The sequence below is a fragment of the Bos indicus x Bos taurus genome, chromosome X (assembly GCF_003369695.1).
Source record: "Bos indicus x Bos taurus breed Angus x Brahman F1 hybrid chromosome X, Bos_hybrid_MaternalHap_v2.0, whole genome shotgun sequence".
Taxonomy (NCBI): domain Eukaryota; kingdom Metazoa; phylum Chordata; class Mammalia; order Artiodactyla; family Bovidae; genus Bos; species Bos indicus x Bos taurus.
Genome location: NC_040105.1, coordinates 84,655,875 through 84,665,689, shown reverse-complemented (window position 1 = coordinate 84,665,689; position 9,815 = coordinate 84,655,875). Strand labels below are relative to the sequence as shown.

At 41.7% G+C, this 9,815-nt stretch overlaps 1 protein-coding gene across 1 annotated transcript; it reads left to right on the top strand.

The window, feature by feature from the left end:
• The first annotated feature begins 4,596 nt into the window (after nucleotides 1-4,596).
• Nucleotides 4,597-8,096, top strand: LOC113887611 (endogenous retrovirus group K member 21 Env polyprotein-like). Its single transcript, XM_027534794.1, has 2 exons — nucleotides 4,597-4,713; nucleotides 7,568-8,096. Exon 2 carries the CDS (start codon nucleotides 7,569-7,571, stop codon nucleotides 8,025-8,027), a length of 459 nt encoding a protein of 152 aa, XP_027390595.1. The 5' UTR covers nucleotides 4,597-4,713; nucleotide 7,568; the 3' UTR covers nucleotides 8,028-8,096.
• The last annotated feature ends 1,719 nt before the right edge of the window (nucleotides 8,097-9,815 follow it).

Here is a 9,815-nt window from a genome sequence, read left to right as displayed (position 1 = left end):
GCCAGTGCAGGAGATTCAGTAGATGCGAGTTCCATCCCTGGGTCAGGAAGATCCCATGGAGGAGGAAATGGAAACCCACTCCAGTATTCCTGCCTGGAAATTCCATGGACAGAGAAGTCTGGTGAGCTACAGTCCATGGGGTCACAAAGAGTTGAACACGACTGAGAACTCATGCAATTATCCTTTTAGTCTTCCCAGGTCATGTCAGAAAATATTTTCATAAAGTCTTTCTATAAAGCCCCAATGAGCTTCCATAGAACTTAGAACTACTCTTAGATATCCACCTTATACTCTTATAGTACTTTTCCTCACACTGATTCTCAGAGGCAATAAAGTATAGCATGAGCTCTGGAGTCAAGCATCACTATGGAGGTGATGGAACTCCAGTTGAGCTATTTCAAATCCTCAAAGATGATGCTGTGAAAGTGCTGCACTCAATATGTCAGCAAATTTGGAAAACTCATCAGTGGCCACAGGACGGGAAAAGGTCAGTTTTCATTCCAATCCCAAAGAAAGGCAATGCTAATAAATGCTCACACTACTGTACAGTTGCACTCATCTCACACACTAGTAAAGAAATGCTCAAAATTCTCCAAGCCAGGCTTCAGCAATACGTAAAACATAAGCTTCCAGATGTTCAAGCTGGTTTTAGAAAAGGCAGAGGAACCAGAGATCAAATTGCCAACATGTGCTGGATCACCGAAAAAGCAAGAGAGTTCCAGAAAAACATCTATTTCTGCTTTATTGACTATGCCAAAGCCTTTGACTGTGTGGATCACAATAAACTGTGGAAAATTCTGGAAGAGATGGGAATTCCAGACCACTTGACTTGCCTCTTGAGAAACCTGTATGCAGGTCAGGAAGCAAGTTAGAACTGGACATGGAACAACAGACTGGTTCTAAATCGGGAAAGGAGTACGTCAAGGCTGTATATTGTCACCCAGCTTATTAAACTTATATGTAGGGTACATCATGAGAAACGTTGGGCTGGAAGAAGCACAAGCTGGAATCAAGATTGCCGGGAGAAATATCAACAACCCCAGATATGCAGATGATACCACCCTTATGGCAGAAAGAGAAGAACTAAAAAGCCTCTTGATGAAAGTGAAAGAGGAGAGTGAAAAAGTTGGCTTAAAGCTCAACATTCAGACAACTAAGATCACGGCATCTAGTCCTATCACTTCATGGGAAATAGATGGGTAAACAGTGGAAACAGTGTCAGACTTTATTTTGGGGGGCTCCAAAATCACTGCAGATAGTGATTGCAGCCATGAAATTAAAAGACGCTTACTCCTTGGAAGGAAATTTATGACCAACCTAGACAGCATATTAAAAAGCAGAGACATTACTTTGTCAACAAAGGTCCATCTAGTCAAGGCTATGGTATTCCCAGTAGTCATGTATGGATGTGAGAGTTGGACTATAAAGAAAGCTGAGCACCAAAGAATTGATGCTTTTGAACTGTGGTGTTGGAGAAGACTCTTGAGAATCCCTTGGACTGCAAGGAGATCCAACCAGTCCATCCTAAAGATCAGTCCTGGGTGTTCATTGGAAGGATTGATGTTGAAGCTGAAAACTCCAATACTTTGGCCACCTGATGCTAAGAGTTGACTCATCTAAAAAGACCCAGATGCTGGGAAAGATTGAGGGCAGGAGGAAAAGGGGACGACTGAGGATGAGATGGTTGGATGGCATCACTGACTCAATGGACATGGGTTTGGGTGGTCTCTGGGAGTTGGTAATGGACAGGGAGGCCTTGTGTGATATGGTTCATGGGGTTTCAAAGAGTCAGACACGACTGAGCGACTGAACTCAACTGGAGTCAAGCTGCCAGAATTTGAATCCTGACCCTACCTGTGACTTTGGCAAGACCTACAATTGCTTAGCACTCTTTGCAATTTCCTCATTTGTAAAATGGCAATGTTGCAAATTAATTGTAATATACATTTGCTATACTGACTGAGAATATTCAAGTTTGCCATAGGAAACAAGAAAATAAGTGGGAGAGATACAATTCATACATTTGTTAAGCAGAGACAGATTAGTAACCCATGAGACATTTTCGACATATGTGTGCAGAACATAAATCAGAAGGGACAAAAAAACCAGGTAGGCACTAAATATTCTTGAGGTACAGGGGGCACCTAATATCCATGATACAAGAACTATACATCAGGCCCCTGAGGGGTTCACTAAATATTCATGGTACACTAAATATACGAGGCATGCAGTATTCATGAGGACCTAAATCAGCCACCCACAAGTGTCATGTATTCTGGACCCATGTATCCTCTGGCCAGAAAATGAAAAATTAAAATCCCAATTGCTCATTGGGTTATAGAATGCTTCAGGTTGCCTGTACAACTCTCCTATAAAGTATATATGTATAATTGGCTTCAGGCTTATTTCATCCACAAAGCCCCTTTGCTCAAACTTCATCTCTGGTTCTCCTAACCACACTATCAGTGGGGAAGGCTAATGTGAATGAGAGAAACAGGACATGTGAAGACTGCATAACCCTGGTGTGGTTCAGCCTGCTGGCATCCTATCCTGAGTGTATTAATATACTGCAGTGTATTAACAGATAATTTATATTAATATAATTAATGTATCTCTCTTCTCTAGTTTCTTACAGTAAATATTGAGTTGATTTACTAAATCATGTGATTTGAGTAATCTGAGACTTATCTGAGTTTCTAGGAGCTCACTCATTATTCCTCTTATGCTTTAGTATTTTGTAATAGCCTTATTTAAATATAATTCAGTATCATATAATTCAAACCTATTTAAAATGTAAAATTCAATGTTTATTGGTATATTATACTAAGCTTTTAAAAAAATATATATATAATAAAATTTGCCATTCTAATTGTACAATGTAATGTCATTAATTATTGATATGTTCACATGTTATCCAACTATCACTATTTTCAAAACTTTTTAATAAGCCCAAAAAGAAAATTCATAACCATTAAGCAATAACTCCCCATTCCTCCTTTCCCCAGTCACTATAACCTTTAATCTACCTTGTTTCTATGAATGCCCCTGACCTAGATATTTCATGTAAGTGGTAGCACACATTTGTTCTTTTGTGTTTGACTTTCACTTAGCATGTTTCTAAGGTTCATCCATGTTGTAGCATGTATCAGAACTTCGTTTCTTTTTATGATCAAATAATGCTCTATTGTATATATATACCATCTTTTGTTTACTCATCCATCTGTTGATGGACATTTGGATTGTTTAAAACTTTTGGTTATTGTAAATAATGCAGCAGTGAACACTGGAATATAATTATCTGTTTGAGTCCCTCCTTTCAATTCCTTTGAGTATGTATCTAGGAGTGAAATTACTGGAATACATGGTAATTCTATGTGAAACTGTTAGAGGCTCCACCACCAAACAATTTTCCATAGCACTTGTGCCATTTCACATTCCTACTAGTAAAGTACTAAGGTTTCAATTTCTCAACATTCTGGCCAAAACTTATTTCCATTAAAAAAATTATGGGCATCCTAGAAGATGTGTAGTTGCAACTCACTGCAGTTTTGATTTGCATTTCTCTCTGACTGTGTGGTTCACAATAAACTGTGGAAAATTCTGAAAGAGATGGGAATACCAGACCACCTGACCTGCCTCTTGAGAAACCTGTATGTAGGTCAGAAAGCAACAGTTAGAACTGGACATGAACAACAGACGGGTTCCAAATAGGAAAAGGAGTACATCAAGGCTGTATATTGTCACCCTGCTTATTGAACTTATATGCAGAGTACATCATGAGAAACGCTGGGCTGGAAGAAGCACAAGCTGGAATCAAGATTGCTGGGAGAAATATCAATAACCACAGATATGCAGATGACACCACCCTTATGGCAGAAAGTGAAGAGGAACTAAAAAGCCTCTTGATGAAAGTGAAAGAGGAGAGTGAAAAGTTGGCTTAAAGCTCAACATTCAGAAAACGAAGATCATGGCATCTGGTCCCATCACTTCATGGGAATTAGATGGGGAAACAGTGTCAGACTTTATTTTTGGGGGCTCCAAAATCACTGCAGATGGTGATTGCAGCCATGAAATTAAAAGATGCTTACTCCTTGGAAGGAAAGATATGACCAACCTAGATAGCATATTAAAAAGCAGAGACATTCCTTTGCCAACAAAGGTCTGTCTAGTCAAGGCTGCGGGGAGCTGCCCGTGAAAACGGGGTCCTTTGTCCGAAGGACACAGCTCTGGGAGCTGCCTCAGTCCTTGAGGGTTTGCTTGCAAACATAGCTCTCTGTCCCGCCACCCCAGAGATTAGGCGCTTATTTACTGCAGGCACCTGGAGTTCTGTGCAAACTTCTCACGCACAGAGAAATGTTATCTGGTGTAAGAAATAATAACAGGGAGCCATTCCCATGCTCTCAAGATTTCTTGTGACTGTTTGTAAGATGTATAGGCTAACCAAGAAAAATGTCAACTGTTTTGTCTCTCTCACGCTTTTCTGTATAAATATGAGATGTTGAATAAAGTTGGTGTCAGACTGCATCCCTTCGTGGTGACGTGTCTGAACCTCTCGACCCCATCTTTGTAGTCTCTTGCTTTAGTTTCTTTCTTAGCCCCGCCGTGCACGTTCTCGGGACCTGATCGACTTTGCTGGCTGGCTCCGGCAGGTGGCGCCCGAACAGGGACCCGAGAATGGGAGTGCGACGACGGCCGCTGCCCGCCAAGATTGAGGTAAGTAAAGAGGAATTCCTAAGTAATTAAAAGTAAAGGGCAGGGAGGGTGATTGTCGAGAGTAATAAATCATGGGACAAGGCAATAGCCGCCAGTTATTTGTACATATGTTGAAAACTATGTTAAAAGGTAGGGGAATTCATGTAAATAAGTTACAGCTAGAAAAGTTTTTACTTTTTATTGAAGAGGTTTGTCCCTGGTTTCCAGAGGAAGGAACAGTTAGTCTGGAAACTTGGAAAAAAGTAGGAAAACAATTGCAGACATATTATTCCTTACATGGTCCCAATCGTGTTCCTGTGGATGCTTTTTCTTTGTGGACTCTCATAAGAGACTGCCTGGATCCTGAACATGAGGGACATAAAATTCAAACGGCTCTCAGGGATTCCACAGGACCCGAAGTTACAGAGCCTTCTGCCCCATCACCTGAGCCGCTTTATGCTGTGCCTGAGGGAACAGCTTATAAGGCTGGAGGGAATGATGATGTGTTAAGCTCTGATGAACAGAAAGAGTTAAATGAACAAGCGGCTCAGAACCATAGAGAGGATATGCCTTGGGAGATGATGGTTAACATGGAATCCCCCTCAGGAAAAGGGGAATTAAAGCATTCAGGGCTTTCTAAAGAACAGCTGGAGAATTTAATTCAGAAGATTGTTATAGCAGTAAAAAAGGATGCACAGGGAGACTCCCACTCCAGCCAGCCTGCGCCTCCAGCATATCCTCCCTCGGTTCTTGCTGGACTCGATCCACCTCCGCCTTTCGTAGAACCGCGAGAGCTTATATCTATCCCTGCTTCTTTGCCCGGTGAAAACATAAAAATTAAAAGTGAGATATTATTATCTCCTCTTCAACAAGCAATTAAGCGAGCTAATGAAGAAGGAGAACATATTCCCGGGTTTTCAGGAATCTATCCAGTGTTTGAAAATGATCAACAGCAGAGGTATTATGAGCCGCTGCCCTTTAAGCAACTGAAAGAGTTAAAAATGGCTTGTGCACAATATGGCCCGACTGCGCCGTTTACTCAGGCTATTATAGAGGCTTTAGGAAATCAAAATCTGCCACCTAATGATTGGAAACAGGTTGCTCGAGCTTGTTTATCTGGAGGAGATTATTTACTATGGAAATCTGAGTTTGCTGAGCAATGTGGGATCACAGCCGATATCAACCGGCGACAGGGACTGAACACCACTTATGAAATGATGGTGGGAGAGGGAGAATATCGAGACACTAATAGTCAACTTAATTATTTACCTGGAGCCTACCCTCAGATTAGTGCTGCGGCTCTACAAGCATGGAAAAAGCTTCCAAATTCTGATAAAAAGACTGAAGATTTATCTAAAATTCGCCAGGGGCCAGATGAGCCATATCAGGATTTTGTTGCCCGCCTGCTTGAGACAATTGGTAAAATGATAGGGGATGAGCAGGCGGGGATGGTGTTGACTAAACAGCTTGCTTATGAGAATGCCAATTCAGCTTGTCAAGCTGCCCTGAGACCTTACAGAAAAAAGGGAGGCTTATCTGACTATATACGGATTTGTGCTGATATCGGCCCTTCATACGTTCAAGGCATAACTTTGGCCACGGCATTACAAGGGTTATTGCCTTAGCTGGTTTTAGTGGACGGCTTGATAATCATTATCCCTCAGATAAAATTTTGCAATTTGCTCATTATCACCAATTTCTCTTCCCAAAAATCGTTGTTTCTCAGCCCCTTGCCGACGCCCTAACTGTATTTACTGATGGCTCTTCTAATGGAATAGCTAGTTTGATTATACAGGACAATACTACCACCTGGCATACTAATTATAAGTCTGCTCAAGAAGTAGAACTATTTGCCGTTTTTCAGGCTTTATTACAAATTTCTGCTCCATTTAATTTATATTCTGACAGTCAATATATCATAAGAGCCTTAAACACTATTGAGACTGTTCCATTTATTGGTACCCTGAATTCTACTATCCAAACTCTTTTTCGTGATATACAACATTTAATTTGCTCCAGAGTTAATAAATGCTATTTTGGTCATATTCGTGCTCACTCTGGACTTCCTGGACCTTTAGCACGAGGCAATGCTTTGGCTGATGAAGCTACACGTATGATATTTCCTTCACTGGAACAAATGGCAAAAACTTCCCACAGCTTACACCATCAAAACAGCAATAGCTTAAGACTTCAATTTGGCATTACTCGAGAAGCTGCCAGACAGATTGTTAAGCAATGTCAAACATGTCCTCAATTTTTTAGCGTCCCCCACTATGGAGTTAATCCTCGAGGATTGTTGCCAAACGATATATGGCAAATGGATATTACCCATATTCCTGAATTTGGTAAACAAAAATTTGTTCATGTTACTATTGACACCTTCTCCGGCTTTTTACATGCCTCTCTACAATCCGGAGAAGCTAGCAAACATTGTATAGCTCATTGCATTAAATGTTTTGCTGTTATGGGAACCCCTAAAACCATAAAAACAGACAATGGTCCAGGATACACTGGAAAAAATTTTCAATTATTTTGTACACAATTGTCTATCTCACATAAAACAGGTATCCCTTATAATCCTCAAGGTCAAGAAATTATTGAACGGGCACATCAAACTCTCAAACATCAATTGCAAAAACTAAAGAAGGGGGAATTGTATCCCAATACCCCCTCCAACTCTCTAAACCACGCTTTATTTGTTCTAAATTTTTTACAATTGGATATAAGTGGCCGTTCAGCAGCACAGCGATTTTGGAACTTTGATGCACAAACAATAAGACCTAAAGTCTTTTGGAAAGACCCACTTGTGGGAAAATGGTATGGACCAGATCCAGTACTAATCTGGGGACGAGGGCATGTTTGTGTTTTCCCACAGGATGCCGAAGCGCCGCGCTGGCTGCCGGAAAGGTTGGTACGCACGGCGGAGACAGTCTCTAGCAAATCAGATGAGGAGATTGACAATTCAAGAGCATGATGAATTACCATCTCGGCAACAACTTCAGGCATTGATGCGAGAGGCACAGAATCGTGTTGTGGTGCAGGGCGATCCGATATCGCCTTTAAGCTTCCTGATAACCTTATTAATTATCTTAAATCAGATTAACACTGCACACTCTGAAGAATATTCAAATGCTTACTGGGCTTATTTTCCTGACCCTCCCCTTCTCCAACCTGTGGGCTGGGAGGGTCAGTCCATTCCCATATACACTAATAAAACTGTTTTATTTCTTGCACCTTGTTTAATTAAAAAACTGATTGATGATCTATGGATCATAAAGGCTTCCATCTATGAAAATGGTCTGCAGTTAAAGGAACATAAGCGTGTGCCTATATAAAAAGAAAGGGGGAGATGCGGGGAGCTGCCCGTGAGAACGGGGTCCTTTGTCCGAAGGACACAGCTCTGGGAGCTGCCTCAGTCCTTGAGGGTTTGCTTGCAAACATAGCTCTCTGTCCCGCCACCCCAGAGATTAGGCGCTTATTTACTGCAGGCACCTGGAGTTCTGTGCAAACTTCTCACGCACAGAGAAATGTTATCTGGTGTAAGAAATAATAACAGGGAGCCATTCCCATGCTCTCAAGATTTCTTGTGACTGTTTGTAAGATGTATAGGCTAACCAAGAAAAATGTCAACTGTTTTGTCTCTCTCACGCTTTTCTGTATAAATATGAGATGTTGAATAAAGTTGGTGTCAGACTGCGTCCCTTCGTGGTGACGTGTCTGAACCTCTCGACCCCATCTTTGTAGTCTCTTGCTTTAGTTTCTTTTTTAGCCCCGCCGTGCACGTTCTCGGGACCTGATCGACTTTGCCGGCTGGCTCCGGCACAAGGCTATGGTTTTTCCAGTGGTCATGTATGGATGTGAAAGTTGGACTGTGAAGAAAGCTGAGCACCAAAGAATTGATGCTTTTGAACTGTGGTGTTGGAGAAGACTCTTGAGAGTCCCTTGGACTGCAAGGAGATCCAACCAGTCCATTCTGAAGATCAGTCCTGGGTGTTCTTTGGAAGGACTGATGCTAAAGCTGAAACTCCAATACTTTGGCCACTCATGCAAAGAGTTGACTCATTGGAAAAGACTCTGATGCTGGGAGGGATTGGGGGCAGGAGGAGAAGGGGATGACAGAGAATGAGATGGCTGGATGGCATCACCGACTCGATGGACATGAGTTTGGGTGAACTCCAGGAGCTGGTGATGGACCGGGAGGCCTGGTGTGCTGCAGTTCATGGGGTCACAAAGAGTCGGACACAACTGAGTGACTGATCTGAACTGAACTGAATGTCTCCCTTTAGTTTTGCCTAAACGTACTCCCTTTAACAGATTTGGAAAACACTTTCTGTGAAGGGACAGACAATAAGTATCTTAGGCTTCACAGGCTATATAGTCTGTTTTACAACAATTCAACTCTGCTATTGTAGTATGAAAGCAGCCATAGGTAATTACAATCAAACTTTATTTATAGAAACAAGTGCTGGGCTAGATGTAACCCATGCACCATAGTTTCCAGACTCCTAATCTAGAGCTGTAGTCACTGTGGCTGAATTTGCTCCACATGCAAAAACATGAATTTTATTGAAATATATTCAAAGACTATTTACTAAGTACCCACTATATCTGTGGCTTCCGGATATAGTCAGTACTCTGTGGTGCTAGCGGTAAAGAAACTGCCTGCCAATGCAGGAGAGGTAAGAGAAAAGGGTTCTGTCTCTCTGTTGGGAAGATCCCCTGGAGGAGGAAATGGCTACCCACTCCTGTATTCTTGCCTGGAGAATCCCAAGGACAGGGCAGCCTGGCGGGTTACAGTCCATAAGGTCACACAGAGTGGGACACAACTGAAGCGACTTAGCACTCACAAGTACGCAAGTGCCCACTATATCCAGCATGTGCTAAGTGCTGAGTATACAGTAGAGAACAAAATGCAGTTCTTGCTCTCAAGGAGCACTTTGGAAAGTTCTGAGACCTTTTGAGTGAGATGACTTTTTATTATTTTTCTGATGCAACCGAACACTTAGCTCTGCTATAGAAATATTATGGTTTCATTACAACAGGGAACAATAACAAAAAAAGTACCCCACAATTAAAGGTCTAAATTCTCCTGGGAAAAGTCTTGACTCAGTCCATTTGCTCAT